The sequence below is a fragment of the Oculina patagonica genome, chromosome 9, assembly GCF_052425735.1.
Source record: "Oculina patagonica isolate OP01 chromosome 9, crgOcupat, whole genome shotgun sequence".
Taxonomy (NCBI): domain Eukaryota; kingdom Metazoa; phylum Cnidaria; class Anthozoa; order Scleractinia; family Oculinidae; genus Oculina; species Oculina patagonica.
Window position 1 is genome coordinate 18,496,112 of NC_135766.1, and position 17,284 is coordinate 18,513,395.

The 17,284-nt window shown below is 38.2% G+C and overlaps 1 protein-coding gene across 2 annotated transcripts in view; it reads right to left on the minus strand.

The window, feature by feature from the left end:
* LOC144666333 (adhesion G-protein coupled receptor D1-like) overlaps positions 1 to 6,962 on the minus strand; it is a 28,777-nt gene extending 21,815 nt beyond the window's left edge. Inside the window, exons 1-2 of one of the 2 annotated variants that reach the window (XM_078527736.1) lie at positions 6,432 to 6,962; positions 4,280 to 4,463 (exon numbers count right to left, since the gene is read on the minus strand). In XM_078527736.1, the coding sequence (XP_078383862.1) occupies positions 4,280 to 4,463; positions 6,432 to 6,492 (245 nt within the window). In that variant the 5' untranslated portion in view covers positions 6,493 to 6,962. The remainder of the gene's footprint in view (positions 1 to 4,279; positions 4,464 to 6,431) is intronic. The other variant, XM_078527737.1, reaches the window with a different exon arrangement.
* Positions 6,963 to 17,284: the final 10,322 nt, after the last annotated feature.

The window sequence follows — 17,284 nt, forward strand, 5'->3', positions numbered from 1 at the left end:
ATAAATTTAATTTTCTAGTAATTTTCTTCGTGCAACCAGTGTGCGCGCTTATTTGTGCAATGTACCTTATTACATATAATTTTCGCGACACTTTTCCTTTTATTTCGCGAATTTCGATATTCCAAAAAATCGCGAAATAAAAGTGACGCGAACAATAAGTGTCGCGAAAAGTGACTCACATTATATCAACAATAAAAAAATAAGTTTAGTACCGCTAAAGGAAGGAAGGAAGGATCAGTTTTGAGTGTAAATGAATGTTGTCATCAATTGGCTCAAGAACAATAACTCATGCACATACAAATATGGCCTACTTGTAGACATTGTAAGAAGTGCTCTGTTGTCTGTCAGTGATGCATGTGTTTGTTTCCAAATCAGAAGTTTCCCAAACTTTAAGAGATCTTAAGATAATTCGGTTGTAATTCGCTCGGTGAGTATTCGTTTTCTTCGTCCACGTTGTAAGCTCTGAAAAATATCAATCTTTTCGGTAGTTTCTTTGCAAATGTGAGAGTACACGTTTTGTTTTAGCAGGTTTAGTTGGAAATTTGAATTTGCCGTCTATCGAAAAAATACACGGCTTGGACCATTTTCATGGAAGTGGTCCGTATGGCAAAATCCCGACCAAGAAAGAACCAATCAAAACGCTCGGATTTGTTTAAGACTGGCTTTGCCATATAATAGTAGTAAATATAGTGGTAATAGTGGTGAAGGGGATATGCATGACGTGTAATTTTAAAAAAATAAATTACTCACCCGAGAAAATTACACACACACACACACACACACACGACACACACAGGAATCACGAAGTAAACGATTGGACGCAATAAGTTGTGTAAAAGACGCGTTCTCTCTGCTTTATTAATCCTTTTTGGGTTTGTGTTTGTTGTAAACTCAACGGCAAATTTCGGTGAACATGCATCGCTTAAATCGTAGTACAGGTATGAAAATTGGCATCTAAGCCGGTACGCTCGGTGCGCTGGGTACACCCGGTACGCCTGGTACGCCCGGTACAGTCGGTACACCCGGTACACTCGGTACGCCCGGTACACTCGGTACACTCGGTACACTCGGTACACTCGGTACACTCGGTACACCCGGTACGCCCAGTACAATCGGTACGCCCGGTACGCTCGGTACACCCGACTGTACCGACTGTACCGGCCGTACCGACTGTACCGGGTGTACCATAAACAACGCGATATAACTCAAACAGTTCCAACACAATAACAAAGCTTACAAAACTGACAATCTCAACAAAAATAACGTAAAAAACGATGCATCTTGTCGAACAGACGAACATAGCCAAATGACACCAACCGTTTCGCCGACCAACTTTGGCTTCACAACCAAAGCTCGCGTGTGATTGGTCCGGTACGTCTCGGTACAGAATTTATAAAATCAGCCAAAATCAGCCAATCAGAGAGCCGCTTTGAATCGGTGCAGGACAACTGGGGGGGGGGGGGGGATGGGAAAGGAGAGGGGAACCTGATGGTGATGGTAGGGGGAAATGTCATTATTGGAAAAAATTGCATTTTTTCCTAAAAAGATTCCATCCGGACAACAAAACACACTTCAAGCCGACCGAGACTTTTCAATTTACACATATTTCCTCGTGCCACCCACCTGGCGTCAAATATGGTTTCAGTAAAGGCGAAGGAATAAGATTGCTTAGATCAAACTCTTTGGAAAAAGGGTTTGAAGAGAGGCTTTTGAAATTCAAACAACGCCTCCACGCACCTGGGTATCCGAAAACATCATAGAAAGGTCTTTGTCAGAGGTCAATTTTGCCTCTAGACAATCGGCACTTACACAAAAGAAAAAAGTCACGCAAAGATTTTGCCTTTTGTCACCACATACCACCCGGCTGTTAAAATGTCAAACAAATACTGATGGAACAATGGTGCCGCCTTTTCTGAAAACAATCTTTAAAAATAGGTCACCAAGGGTGACATGAGTCTAATGCCGTATGGCATAGTGATACAGATTGCGCGGTTTTCGTAAGCCGGTTAAAATTGGTTAGAGGTTTGTGTTCGGGAGTTTAATTTAAAATGCTTATAGCAAGCTAGGGGCATCGTGGATGATTATGGATGAAAACGAAACAGTCATCAATGTTATATGCTTCACAAAATTTAAAGTATGAACAGGAGTTGATGTTACTTCTTCCGTATTGTCCGTAAAAGCAGAAACGATTAAACATTTGGACAAGATTGCGTGACGATTTACAAAAAGCATGTTCATTACAACAAGGGTTGAAGAACTTCACATCGTTTTCTTTCAGATTTTTCACCATTTTGATGATGACTCTTGAAACAGATTTTGCAATAAAAGCACTTGAAATAGTGACTGTTACTCCATTGTACTGTAAGCACTTAGTGACAGATTTTCCTAAAAACGGGTGTAAATGCTCACGTCAATATAATGATGACCTTTTGAACGCTGGAAACTAGGCAATTATTATCGAGCTACCATACACAGGAGCGAAGACTGTTTATCATGATGTACAAATTTCGCGAATCATCACTTCCATATCAATGTAACCATTTTATGATTTTTCTAGCTGTAAGAAGAACTTAAGATCTCTGAGAGTCGTAAAAGCATGAAATTCGATTTCAGTGTATGGCAAAGGCCGGGACAGTGTAATACTGCAAAGCGGCCAAACAAACGCATTTTGATTTAGTCGCGTAACTTGATTTACATTTATCCATGTACATCTTAAATTATTTTTGAAGGTTTTTGTTTGCACTGTAAAGAAAAAATTGGTCAAAATTCGAATGACTTAAATACAAAATACGAGGTAAAGTTTTCTATTTTTTAAAACAAAATAAATATTTGGTCGCATTGTGTAAATAAACGCGAGTCGCCGTCGAAATATTTTTTCTCAAAGACGTCTTGCTTTTTAAGCAAGACGAAAACACAAGTGCTTAACTGAACTGAAAACGAAGATTTATTTTCACAAAAAGCTTACAAATGTCTTAACTGGAAAATTATTACGTCCTGTTCAAGTGTTGAATAATCGTGACTTGAGAAAGAACTTTTAATTATGCGTGGGAACACGTGTCGCTGATTGGCTGTTTTTAATTGAAACTAATCGTGCGTGTCCGTACGGAGTCCGTTCTTGCAGCTGATCATTGTTTTCTACATTACAGCGAACGATTATCGATCCCGAACCATTCCCTTGGGATTGCTAACAGCTTTTTTCATATAACAAAGAGTCTAATGCGCATGCGCAAAGCGCACGCAAGCATTAGACTCAAAAATCCTCCGATCATCTCTTTCAAAAAGGGTAAATCCCTTAAAGACATGCTTGTTAGAGCAAACATATACTTTAAAGGTGTCACATGTAATGCGACGCAACCACAAAAGGCACATAGGCCACACAAAGGCACATATTTTATTTGAGCTTATCGCGTTCCGCCAGATCGAAGAGTTGAGTGGGGCGCAAAAGCAGACTGTTTTCCCGGAGTACAATTGAAATGACCTCTTTTCGTTCGGTTAAGCGACCAAATGTATACTTTAAAATCGCAAAGGATCACTACTAGTACAAGCATGCGCGATCGTGGGGGAATGCGAAGAGATTACTTGAATTTATGCTTCAAGCTAATTAATTTTGTCTCTGAGTGTGAATAGTGATATGGGGGCTGGGTATGAGGGTGTTATAAAGAAAATGCAGATAGGAGCATCTCGATCTTTGTTGTTTCTTTGTTTTAGTGATAATTTTTACATGCCGTTGCTAACAAAATGCTTTTCATTTTTGCCGAAACGGGGTTTGGGCTATGTTTTAATTTTTTTCTACCTTATTGTTACTTAATTTCACGGGACTTAATTTTCGCGATTTTCGCGATTTTTTAAATTAAAGACCCGCGAAAAAGGTTCTCGCGAAAAATAACGATGCGAAGTTTAATACCCTTCTATATAGTTCGTTATAATTAATCAACGTTACGGTCAGTTTACTATAAAATTATCTTGGTGCAGTCGTCAAACTTGCTCTACTTTGTTACAAAGGAATAAGTCAAACTGTTTTAAGTTTCGTGTTGTTATATGATTTTGTTCAGTGTCATCGGAAACTATTGCTTTGGAAAATTAAAATCAGTTGTGCCGACTTACTTTTTGTTAATGCAGACCAGTATTTTGACGATTTTCGTGAAATTTAGTTCCTTTAAACGTATTTTTTGGCCAAATCGCGAAATTTTAGTACCGCGAAAATAAGTGACAACAAGGTAGTTCTTTTTGTCTACAAACATTTAATCTAACTATGACTGACGTATTTAAAATTACTTACACCTGCAGACCCATCCAATACTTCTTAGTGTAATTAAAGCTTGAAGAATCTTTCACACGGCTTAGTTCATCTGGTCTATTAATCTTTGCAAGTTGTTTGAAATGATTTTCTTGACATGCTTTATGTGCCTCAGTGTAATTTAGTTTATCGGAAAAAAACTGGTACTGCGCGCTGCTGGGAACACCTGAGAGAAGAATGTACGACAATTAACACTCGCTCTAAAATAAGCTCTAATCCACATTAGTCTAATTTTCAGAGGTGAATATAAGAATGCGACATTCTGATTGGCCAAAAAGCTCTGGTTTATGACGTGAAATTTGTTAAATCAGTGAATCTCGTTAAATTTGTTAAGTCAGTGAATCTCGGCGAATATTCCCCGAGACGAATTCACTTCGCCTTCGGCGAATAATTGTTAAATGTAAATACCATATATTCAACCAATCAGCAATAATATATACTACTTATTAACCGAGAGTGAGGTCATTACAGGGGAATCTCAGACCGAGGCCTTGATGTATTGACCGAGCGACAACGAGGTCAATACATCAAGGTCGAGGTCTGAGATTCCCCTGTAATGACCGAACGGACGAGGTTAATAAGTTATTTATTATATGGCCTTTAAGCACTATTCAAAAGAAGAGTATAATCAAGGGAAAAAACAATGGAGGTAAAACTCGCTCTCGCTCTCTGTGGCTCTCTTCGTCGCTCATACTAAAGAAGTATTGGCATGCTTAACATTTTTCTTTCAGTTATTGAAAAGATAGTTATATTTTGTCGGCATTTTTTGCTGTTTTTGCCCCCTCGCTAGTAGCTTTACTCACAACTCAAAAAACCGTCGAGCCGAGAAAAATTTTCATAATGCCCGCTCAGTAGCCAATCAGAGCGCGCGTACTATTGTAGCCGTATAATAAACACTAAGGATTTAACAAATTATGAATATTTTTAGGAATTTTACTCTTAACCCTATTCAGACCGGTCAAACGTGTGAGTAATGGACATGGGAAAACGAGCCTGCAATGTCCCTTACATTTTCAGTACGTTTCGGTCAGCGGTTACACAAATAAAAAAAGTCACTGACTTACTTACTTACAGACCCGTTGGCATAATGGTACTGGCTTTGCTGACAGAGCCAGTAACCACAAAAAGACAGGATATTGGTCGCTTTAATTTCAACTAATGATACCTAACGATCAAATTTAAATTTATCATATGAATAAGAATTCTGTCACATGAATTTTAATGTGCATGATGAAACCAATCAGTAATATCTATTTGCTTGCTATAAATTGTTTCTGCGTCCGTTATTAAAGGCCATACAATTTTTAATAGCTAATAATACTAGATTTAAAATTTATCATTATTATCTTTTACTTTAACTTGCAACATTTATTTTCAGTGAAGGCAAATTTCATTCCGGATCAACTGTCCAGCTCCTCTGAATTTGGATTATACCTTGCTCATTTAATGTGGAAAGTTACCGCCTTTTTTCTTTATCGTGGAAAGTTACCGCATTCTGGTAAATGGTTTTCACAGCAAGAAGGAAGGAAAACATCAGTAATGGTCTTGGAACCACCCAGGGTAAATAATCACAGATACTGCAGTTGTGAATAAAATATAAAAAAAATGAAAAAGGTATATATTTAGGCCATCCCCCTGTTTTCTTATTGTCGTCCAGCAAATCGAAATTTTCGCGTTTTCCAAAAAACAATATGCCATGCGAAAGATAATGCCGTAGTCAAACTTTTTTTTTTACCTTTAATCTGCAAAACGAACTTTTTTAATTAAATATTTTTTCTTAAAATTAACCTTTTTTTGCAAATACAGATTCATTACGGCATTTCTTTATGTTGAATAATAGTTTTGTTGGTTTTTCATTTTTTCCATGTTTTCGTTCGATCTCGTCTTCCACGATTGCCGCCATGTTGATTTTGTAATTACGTCTTGTTGTATGTTTTCAAACTCCACGGCAATGATGCAGGGGTGCTATGCCTCCTAGTTTGAGAAACATTGTGATTTTTTCAGCGTTTTTTTCTTTTACCTTTTTTAATCGACCGACCCACCCAAAATCGGGAAACGCATTCGACATTAAACGAAAGAAAAAACGAGGATTACCTCAGGAAAAATGGAAAAAATTAATTAGTATCATACAAACCGTGCAAAAATATCACCAGAGTGCCAACAATCAGCAGCTTGAACATGAAAGTCTTCTTCATTGTGATTCTGAAACACAGCAGTAAACATGGAAAAGAAAAACGCAAATAGCAGTTATTTCATGAATCAGTCGTAATCTTTAACTGCAGTCGACCTTTTTAAAACACAGTACGTTTTTGTTGTTGATGGCGATACCATAATTTCCGTACGTAAGAAAAGTGCATCATTTACCATATCATTTTAAAATTAACGGGTCTGGCAGTTTACGTCAGGGCAAACAATTCGCTGTGAAAGTAAAACAGAGGGAAAAGTATTAATAAGACGAGTTGACAACTTTTACGACATTTCCTTTGTTGTAGTTATAGTCCAATCCTCCCTTCCTACCTTTTGTTTGGTTTACGTTAAAAGGTTTTCCCATCATCCCGTAATAGGAGGGCGAAAATGAGAAATTTCACTTTTTTGAAACAATAAACTGAACCGACACTATTAAATAATGTCAAAATCCGCTTAAAATGGCGTAAATTTTGCCCTCAATACATCGATTCGCGAAAAAACCGGAAGTTGCATGGAAGCGAGGCTAAGTGGCCCTCGCCAGTTAAAAAATATAAAGTTTACATGAGCGTATGGGGCATTTCAAGTCGGAAAAAGCATTTCCTTCACAAATTCGCCACAAATCTTGATCCTTATAAGTTCAAAAGTAAAAGAGAAGTAATTTATGGTCTAGCTGGCGACAGGTGAAATTTTAACAGCTTGGCGGATGGATTTTGCTGCCGACTTCTGAGGGCTGGCTCGAATGAATATTCCTTCGCCAACAAAGGATGAATTTCAGCCGCTCGCTTGAGGTGGATAACAGTCAATTTAAGATTTTGTTGATCGATAAAATGACAACCTTATAATTCACAAGACCTTTTAAAAAACAGATTTTGCTCTGGGAGGTCCTTTAGTTTTCGATATGAACAAAAACTTTCCAGCATTGACAGAGAAACTTGTGTAAACATGTCAGTGGCAAACATGTCAAGTTTCCATAATTCTGTGACTGATAAAATACAGCATATATTTTTGAGAATTTGTGATAGGCATGAACTTTTTAAAGTTAAAATCAAATTAAATTTAACATACATTTGTGTTGCAAGAGAAAATTTCTTCAGGTTAATATCGATAAAATAAAGCCGCCTTCGTATCCAAAAAATATTTATGAGGAACCGAAGCAGAGTTGTTTTGTTTTATATAGAACTGTTATAGACAGAGAAGCTCGATCGCATTAACATTTCTCACAATCTTACCGTTTCTACATTCTGTTACTGTTAAAATATAATTGAAGGTATCTAGCTGTCGCTCCAATTTGTGTGACCGAAATGCGGTAAGACATTACAATTAATCTACGCTAAATGTATACATAGTTAGACGCAAATGTTGAGTTGTTGCCTGCCTGCATTTCATCGCTCCCGCTACTACGCACAGACCATACCTTCGCTTTCTGTTAAAATTCGATCCAGTTCACAAATGAAGCAATTCACGTCTGTGCAAAATGTTATTAATAAAAAACCGGCTGAATGTTTCGATTGTTGAGGGATTTTTCTGACTAATACATGTAACAACAAACCCCATGACATGCGCGTTTCTCTGTCAAAACAAACCGCTCTATTTGTAAATATTTCTTTTGATATGAAAGGCAGCTTTATTTAATTGATATTAAACTGACTTTCCTTGCTACTCAAAAACATATACAACTCAATTTACACCTGAAACAGTTCATGTCCATCAGAAATTCTACTTAAAAAGCTGCCGCGCATATTTAAAAGTGACAGAATTAGAATCTTCAAAATATTTGCGAGACATCGCCAACACAAGTGCTAGTTGCTCTTAGATTATCTGTTTATACCGGAATTTCAATCGAACTGAAAACCGAAGAGCCTCCCAAAACAAAAACTGTTTTTTAAAGTTCTTGTGAATCACAAGGTGTTTTATTGATCAACAAAATCCAAAATTGAGCAAAGAAGGACTAAACTGAGGTTTTGAGTATTAAATTATTCGATTACAGAGAAGTCAACAACAACCGGCTTACCGCTAAACTGTAAAAGTAAAATTTCACCTCTCGCCTGTTAGACCTTAACTGAATTTCTTCTTTTATACTTTTGAGCATATAAGGATCAAGATTTGTGACGAATTTGGGAATGAAATGCTTTTTCCGACTTGAAATGCCCCACGCGCTCATGTAAACTTTATATTTTTTAGCTGGCGAGGGCCACTTAGCCTCGCTTCCATGAAACTTCCGGTTTTTTCGCGAATCGGTGTATCCAAGCAAATTGCTTATTAAAAGACGGGTCATTTTGTGTCACTGAAACCCAAGCTTATATTTGTAAAGGGCTTGCAAATTAGGCGTTGTACTACATTTTCACATTTTGTTTTCTCAGACAAGGTGGCAACCCACAAGTAATTCTAGCTTATCACAAAGTGACTCTCTTTAGAATTCAAAATTCATAATCGAAAAGAATTAGATGCCATCTAGTCGACATAAGAAGAGACATTTAATTATTGACACACATGTCCCTTTTCATAATCGAAAAGCCGATTAGATGCCATCTGGTCGACATAAGAAGAGACATTTAATTATTGACACACATGTCCCTTTTCATTAAATCGAAAAAAAAAACAAGTGATAAAAAGTCAACAAACGCATTGCAGCTCGTCTCTTTTGTTTTTTTGTGTGTTTTTCTATAGAAACATCCGTTTTGGGGTCTAGTAAGTTAGCATTTCCGGAAACAATTCTTATAACATTATTAGTCATAATAGTGATATTCTTATAACATTATTAGTCATATAGTGAAATGATATTTGTCAAGACCTTTGCATAAATTAAGGAAAACCCAGTCTTTAAAGCCTGGTTTTCACTAGCGACGCAAGCACAAGCTCAAGCACAAGCACAAGCAGAATCACGCAAAAAGGACAAATTTTGACCCCTGTGCTTGTGCTTGCCGCAAGCACAAGCAGAAGCATTAAAATACAATGCACTTGTGTTTTTGCTTTTGTTGAAACCGTTTTCACGGGGAAATAAAAGCGGTTATCCTTGTGCTTGTGCTTGCGCTTGTGCTTGCGTCGCTAGTGAAAACCAGGCTTTAATGACTTTCTCTCAAAACATACAGGTGAGAAGTGCGAAAACGTCACGAATAAAAGAAAGCAACCAATAATTATTTTCACCCTTAGTGAAAACGGCAAGTGACTATCGCACAACAGCGAACGAGCTTAGTGATTTCCGAAAAAGAAACCAGCTTTTGTAAGGTGTTCATTGGAGAGGATCTGATAGGGGTTTAGTGTTTAGTATTATTTGCTCATAACTTTTAGTGTTTGCTGTTACATTGGCCAATTTTTTAATGTTTACTGTGTACGGAGAAAATACATTTAAGTGTTTGGAGGGTTTTTCATGGAAAATTTTGGCATTGTAAATTCATATCTGCTCTTCAAAAATCGGATAAAATCACTCATGAACTCGGAGACTTTTTCGAATTTCTCTCCGGAAACCTTCGGTAGTATTCGGACATCTTTGGTAGTCTTCGGAAATCTTCGGCAGCATTCGGAAATATTCGGTAGTCCATGGAAATCCACCAAAATGATGGGAAATCGTCGGAAATGGCCTAAAACGTCTTCATATACTAAAAAAATAATATTGGCTTTTTTGAAGCCGTTTTTGTTCTTTTCTAGGTGAATATGTAGTAGATAAAATATGAGCGGGAGATCTGCATGGGCGTTTACAATGGCGAGCCGATAGGCGAGCCATTGTAAACGTCCATACAGATCGGACGCGAATATTTTATTCTACTTGTGAAATGAAAACAATAAATTGAATGCAAAGTATTGTTATGAGAATCAATACAGATCTGTATCAAAAGTTAATGAATACTGATTAGCTGAACAGGAGTTTGTATCAAAAGTTAATTCTATTGTTTAATTTGTATTGGGGTTTCTTTATCATTCATGGGCTACAGAATCTAGCTTACAGAGTGATACATGACCAGTTCTAGACTTACATTTTCCCCTTATATCATCCCTACATGGCAAACTTTGTCAGTCATACACAGCCCCACGCAGCCATTCATAGTCATACTTTACTCCCATAACGATCTGGCGGGCAGCCACGTACGGTCTTCTTTCTGTCTAATGTAATAAATAACTAACAAGTTAGTATACTTAACAATTATTCCACAAAAGCGCCCGTTGGATATGAGATGGCCGGCTATTATCATCTCATATCCAACAGGAGCAAGTGGAATAATTGTCTTACTTAAGCGATCAAACGCCTTCGAATCCTACCTATGCTGCTTTGTTTTCAGTGATCAGTGTATTTTTGTTTAGAAACATCCTCGGGCACATAAATGAGTGAATCAAATGGGAATCACTCATGCGCTGTTCCCATCGTGGCTCTTAGCTTTGATGGTAGCGGCAGTGGACCTGTAACTTGAAGCTTGTGAGTTTGAATCCCACCGTAGCCGCTGATTTTCTTTCAGTGGTCAGTACAGAGTATTTTAGTTTAGAAACTGGTCGTGGGTTCGAATCCCAACCGTTCCGATATCAGCTATGTTATTTAGCCATATCTAGTATTTTGTATTTTAATTACTACTTCAGTCAAACTGACATAAATGACAGTTCGTTCTGTGACCAAATGGACACCGGCACACGCTCAGGTTCTTGCACTTGCACTGGCATGGAAGCACAATGGCAGTCATTCTGGCACCGGCTCTGTGCCATGAAGTCAGACGGAAGAACTAAAATACCGCAATATTTAGAGAGGAAGCCACTTCAGCCGTAGCTGGTTTTCATGCGGGTCCTCTATCCAGATCGAATTGGAATTTGAAAATGTTTTGTTTGATTTTTTTTTTCTCAGAATCGAACTAACAGCAAAATCGGCCAAACTACTTAGCCATTTATATTCATACTTAACCTCACATAACAGTCTTGTAAGCAGCCACGCCTTCTTCCTGTCTAATGTGATTCATAGCTAACAAGTTAGTATACTTAACAATTATTCCACAAACGCGCAAATTGTTGAATATGAGATGACCGGCTATGGTCGTTTCATAGCCAACAATAAGCGTGAGTGGAATTATTGCTGTACTTACTATAAACAATCATTTCATAGTTATTAGTAATGTTTGTGTTGTTTAGTTTAGAATCATCCACTGGCCTATTAATGAGTAAATCAACTGAGAATCACTCACGCGCTGTTCCCATCATGGCTCTGAAGCTCAGATGGTAGAGCAGTAGACCTGTTACCCGACGTTGTGGGTTTGAACCCCACCTTAGCGTCTGTTTTGTTTTAGTGGTTATGATTTACAGTCTTCCTTAGTTTAGAATAATCCTCAGGCACATATAAATGAGTGACTCAACTGGGATTCACTCATGCGCTGTTCCCATCATGGCACTGTAGCTCAGATGGTAGAGCAGTGGACCTGTAACCCGAAGGTTGTGGGTTTGAATCCCACGTAAGCCCCTATTCTGTTATAGTTTTTTGGATATACAGTTTATTTCAGTTTAGAAAAATCCTCAGGCAGATAAATGAGTGAGTCAGCTGGAATTCACTCATGCGCTGTTCCCATCATGGCTCTGTAGCTCAGATGGTAGAGCAGTGGACCTGTAACCTGAAGTTTGTGGGTTGGAATCCCACAATGTACTTACAATTAACAACCCGTTCTCGAAAAACCCAGATCATTCATTTCTTTTAGATATTTGAATGTACTAATAGACAGACAATATGTAATCCCCGCTTGAATACAGGCAGTCCTCTGGGGATTACAGCCGGTAGGTAACTGCAATGGTCACTGACACCCACTGAAAAATTACGTACCTTAACCACCTCTCTGCTACCCAGATCACATGATATTCTGAGTTGACTCGTAGACACTCGCGATACTTACGTGCAATGGCAAAGGGTGGAATTCCAGTAGGCGGCATAGCAGCTTGCCCCCTCTAACTGCAACCGGTCCTCGGGAGCGTGCAAGTAGACAAGCACCAAGTGGAACGCGCGAAACCCTCCACCCAGCTTGGGATTACGTTCTTAGCTTAGCTTGTTTTGGTATTGATCCAGGATTTTACGAAAAACGAGTTGTTACCTGAGCAGCAGTCTTGAACCTGGTGACTGTCTCCAAAGATTATCTGAAAAATAAGTGAAATATCTATTGTCCATCAAAAATTGTCGGCTTCCAATTAGAAATGGCGCATATCGGTAGCTGAAATGCTGACGATTCTAAGAACTACACGAGTACATGACACCCTTTAAGAGAAGAAAGATCGGATGTTTACTGGCTCTTTCGAATTACTGAAGAGCCCAACTTACTGTCCTGAGATGATCCTTACCGAGTTGTATAACCGGAATTTTATGGATTTAAATCCAACCGACAAGTACATAGTACCCATGGAACCAGACAAGTACATAGTACCGAGTCCGTGCCGACTGTGTCGTTCCTAGGGAGCGATGCAAGTAGACAAGCACAAAGTGGAACGCGCGAAACCCTCAACCCAGCTTGGGATTACGTAAAGTTTTAGAATAATCTAGGAGTTTTACGAAAAACGAGTTGTTACCTGAGTAACAGAAATTATCCACGTAGTCAACAACCAGTATCCCAACCTGGAAGATCAAAGAAAATTAAACACCATGAAGATTAAAAAAAAAATAAATAAAAATGTTGTTTATAGTGGTCATGCACTTAGCTCCATATCTCTTAAATTAAGATAGCTAGTTTACAGGCATGCCACTGTTACAGAGGAAACAAATATTTTAAATAATAAACATAACAAGGTTAAAAATCCCAACTGGCAGGAGACAGACCAGTTGGCTAGTGGCAACAGACCAGCTAGTGGCAAGGGCAGGTCTTGAACCGGGGACCTCCGGATTACAATACCAGCGCCTTAAACCACTCGATTGGCCACGCTTGCCTCCTTAGGATTGACTGTTTAGTTGTTTTGCGGTAATAACAAATTCTTAAGGACACTTAACGTCAATTTGCAACTTTTACTGAAAGCAAATCCCAGGCTATTTGGTAATTATATGAGAGAAAAGTTTTAAACTATCAATTTACCTCTATAAGGCGTGCATTTTCCACAGATCCTGTCTTATCTATAACCACGCTTGAACTCTGTGACTGCGTCCAAAAACCTTCTGAAAAATAAGAAAAATGTCATTTGTCCACCAAAAATTGCCGTCTTCCAATAATGGTGCAGTACAGTAGCTGAAATGCTGACCATTCTGAGAACCACACGAGTAAATGACACCCTAAACGTTTTTGCTTACGCTTAAAATTCTAATAAGTGAACATTTTGAAATACAATTGACTATAAAAATGAGCGAAATACTGGAAAGATAACGGTTGCAGTTTCGAGTAAAAATACAAACGAAGGTGACAGAGTAATTTGCGGTCATTAGCGTTCAAAGCGTCAGTAAAAGCCCTATAAAATATAATCTATCTGGTGATAATATAAGACAAGAGTTTTTAATTCAACTCTTAAGTTAACTTTATAATGCGGACATTCAGTTTTTCATTACCTTTCCTGTTTAATCTGTGGCCACATACTTGAACTTGGTGACTGTTTCCAAAGATCTTTGAACAGAAAAAAATAAAAGAATTTTTTGTTATCCTTTGAAGTTCAGCTACCACAAATAGAGAAGTTCCGACTAGCTGAAATGCTGACGATTATGAAAACTACACGAGTAGATAACGACCTGGCCTAAAAGAATAGAAAGACCGCCGGGTCTTTACCGGCGGTCTTTACTGTAAAGCGCCATGAGCCATGGGATATGGCGCTATATAAATCTTTTATCATTATATAAATCTTTTATCATTATCATAATTACTCTGTAGAGCCATGCATATAGTAACTATTTAGTTAGATCAGTGTTTACCGAGTTTTGTTTAGACACGACAAAATTTTCAGAAGAAGTCTTGTTCACTGGCCTCAAATAAGGTTTAAGTTACCTGTATAATCCGGCTTTCAGTTTTTCATTGCCTTGCTTGTCTTGTCTGTAGCCACATACTTGAACTCGGTGGCTGTATATAAAGAGTCTTCAAAAGTTCTTCTAAAATTAATAAAAAAATAGAATTGTACATTATCCATCAAAGTCTGACGGCTAGCACTTAGGAATGGTGCACTTCAGTAACTGAAATGCTGACGACTCTGAGAACCGCACGCGTAAATGACGCCCTGAAGGGTAGAAAGATTAGGTTTTCGCGGGGGCTTTAAATTACTGTAGAGACCTAATTGCAGTTCTGAGGTTAGCTTTACCGAATTACTGTTGAATTCTAATATAAGAACAATTCAAAATACAATTGACTATGTAGGAAAAAGCGAAATAACACTACGTCGATTTGGAATTAACTTGACTCCTGTTCACAGGCTATTATCAAGTAGAAAGACAACACATGCATGTACGGTTGCAGTTTTAATACAAAGAACAGAGAAGACAGAAAGACAGAGTATATTAAAATGATAAGTGTTTCGCGGTCATTAGCTTTTTAAGTGATAATAAAAATGTTCAGAAATAGTCTTGCTCCTAAGTTACCTCTATAAGGCGGGCATTCAGTTTTTCATTGCCTTTCCTGTCTTGTCTGTGGCCACATGTACTTGAACTTGGTGACTGTATCCAAAGATCTTCTGAAAAAACAAGAGAAATATCTTTTGTCCATTAAAATTGTTGACTATTTTTAGGAATAGTGAAGTTAAGTAGCCGAAAAGCTGAACATTCTGAGAATTACACGAGTAAATGACGCCCTAGAGGGTACTATCTAGCCCTTATTAAAATTCTGAGATTAGCTTCACCGAGTTATTGTAGAGAACATTTCGAAATACAGCTGACTATGTAAGAGAAAATTAGCGTAAACTATACGGCGTTTCAAAGTTATCTTGACTCCATTAATTACTGAAGTGAAAGACAACGGTTTCAGTTTCTACTGAAATGCAAAGAAAATGATAAATTATGTTAGGAATATCAAGAGAAGTAAGAGAGTGTTTCGCACGGTCATTAGTTTTAAAGTGTCAGTAAAAATGTTCAGAAATAGTCTTGTTTTTAAGTCTCAAATAAAACTTCAAGAGTTCTAAATTTCGCTCTTAAGTTACCTCTATAAGGCGGGCATTCAGTGTTTCATTGCCTTTCCTGTCTTGTCTGTGGCCACATACTTGAACTTGGTGGCTGTATATATCCAAAGGGTCTCCAAAGATCTTCTGAAAAAAAATATGTGTTTTGTCCACCAAAGTTTGTCGGCTAACGGCTAACACTTAGGAATTATTCAGTTCAGAAGCTGAAATGCTGGCGATTCTTAGAGCCACATGTGCAAATTACGCCGTCAAAGGAACGTTCGCTTACCTGCAAGCAAAGTTTTGGTTTCATGGTAGTGAACAACTTTTAAGAAGCTTGTTCCTGAAAACAGAGTTTTTGCTCAAAGTCAGCAAAACTCGCTGTATGCTTTAAAAGCGAACTCGTTAACTTGAAGTTTGCGGAACATCGGTAAACGTAACGCGAAGTAGATCTAACTTTGTCCAACGGTTTTAGTTGAAGCAAACTGAAAGACGGTTGCGAAATTTAAAATCGCAAGTGGGGCTGAGGTGCGCATAAATGAATAGAATGGCCTAACTATAAATTATGAATTATAAACAAACGTGCAAATTTCTCACGTGCGCGCAACAAAGCATTTATTTAATAATACGTTATTGCAAAATTCCCACATTGGCGTACGATTCCATACTACTTATTTACATAACAGGTAGTGTTTTTTAAGTGCGGTTACACGGGACGAATTTGTATTCCCCAGGCGTTGGTTTCTCTGTATACTGGTATGCATTTTTATCTTTTTACAATAGAAATGCAGAGGCATCTGCTAGGTAAATGAATTTTACGATAAATGCATAAGTGCAGGGTCGTAACCAGGTATATTTTTTCATCACTGATCCCAAATTTAAGCTCTAAAGTTTGATTCCTGATCCCCAAAATGTGGTTACATTTGATCCCTGATTCCATTCTGATCCCATCTGATTGGCTGATCCGGATCCCATGACATGCCATGATATGTGACCCGGGATCCCGGGTCCATGATCCTGATCCCGAGGCTGTGATCCCTGATCCCATATACCTGGTTACTACCCTGATAAGTGAAACTATTTTTCTAGTTTCACAATCAAATCCACGCACTTCCTGTACCTCCTATGCTGGATTTCCACTGACGCGTATTTCTTTACGTGTGTGACGCACGTTAACGCACGTACAAAATTACGCGTCAGTGGAAATCCACCTTAACTCGTGCTTCCGTACGTTTTTCTCCCGCACACCGCCCTTTTCTGTAACGGTTATTCTCTTAAAAAATAAAACGAAATGTTGCGAATTTTTTCAATTTCTCCCGGTTCCTGCAACCGTATGAATCCCGTTTCCCGCCCTCTCTTCTTTCCCCGCCTCAAACCCCTTCTATCCCGTGGATCGTTTTCCCGGGACCCCGGCACCCCGGCACCCCGGCACCCCGACCCTGCATTTTCCACTAATCCGACAGAAAGTTAAATTTCAAGGGCTGACAGTTTCAGTTCCAAGCGTTTACAATTTTTTATTGTTTTGATATATTTAATTTGGTATTAATTCCTGCGTGTTTAAATTTCGCGCAATTTATTTTTTGCGTGTATTAAACTTCGCGCCGGGTTCTTTCAAAATTTAAAAAAATAAATAAATGGTGTTTATAGTGGTCATGCACTATTAAAGCTTCATAACTCTACGAGATAGCTAGTTTACAGGCATGCCACTGAAACAGAGGAAACAAATATTTTTAAATGAACATAACATTCCAACTGGGAGGAGCAGACCAGTTGGCTATGGTCGAGGATTTGAAC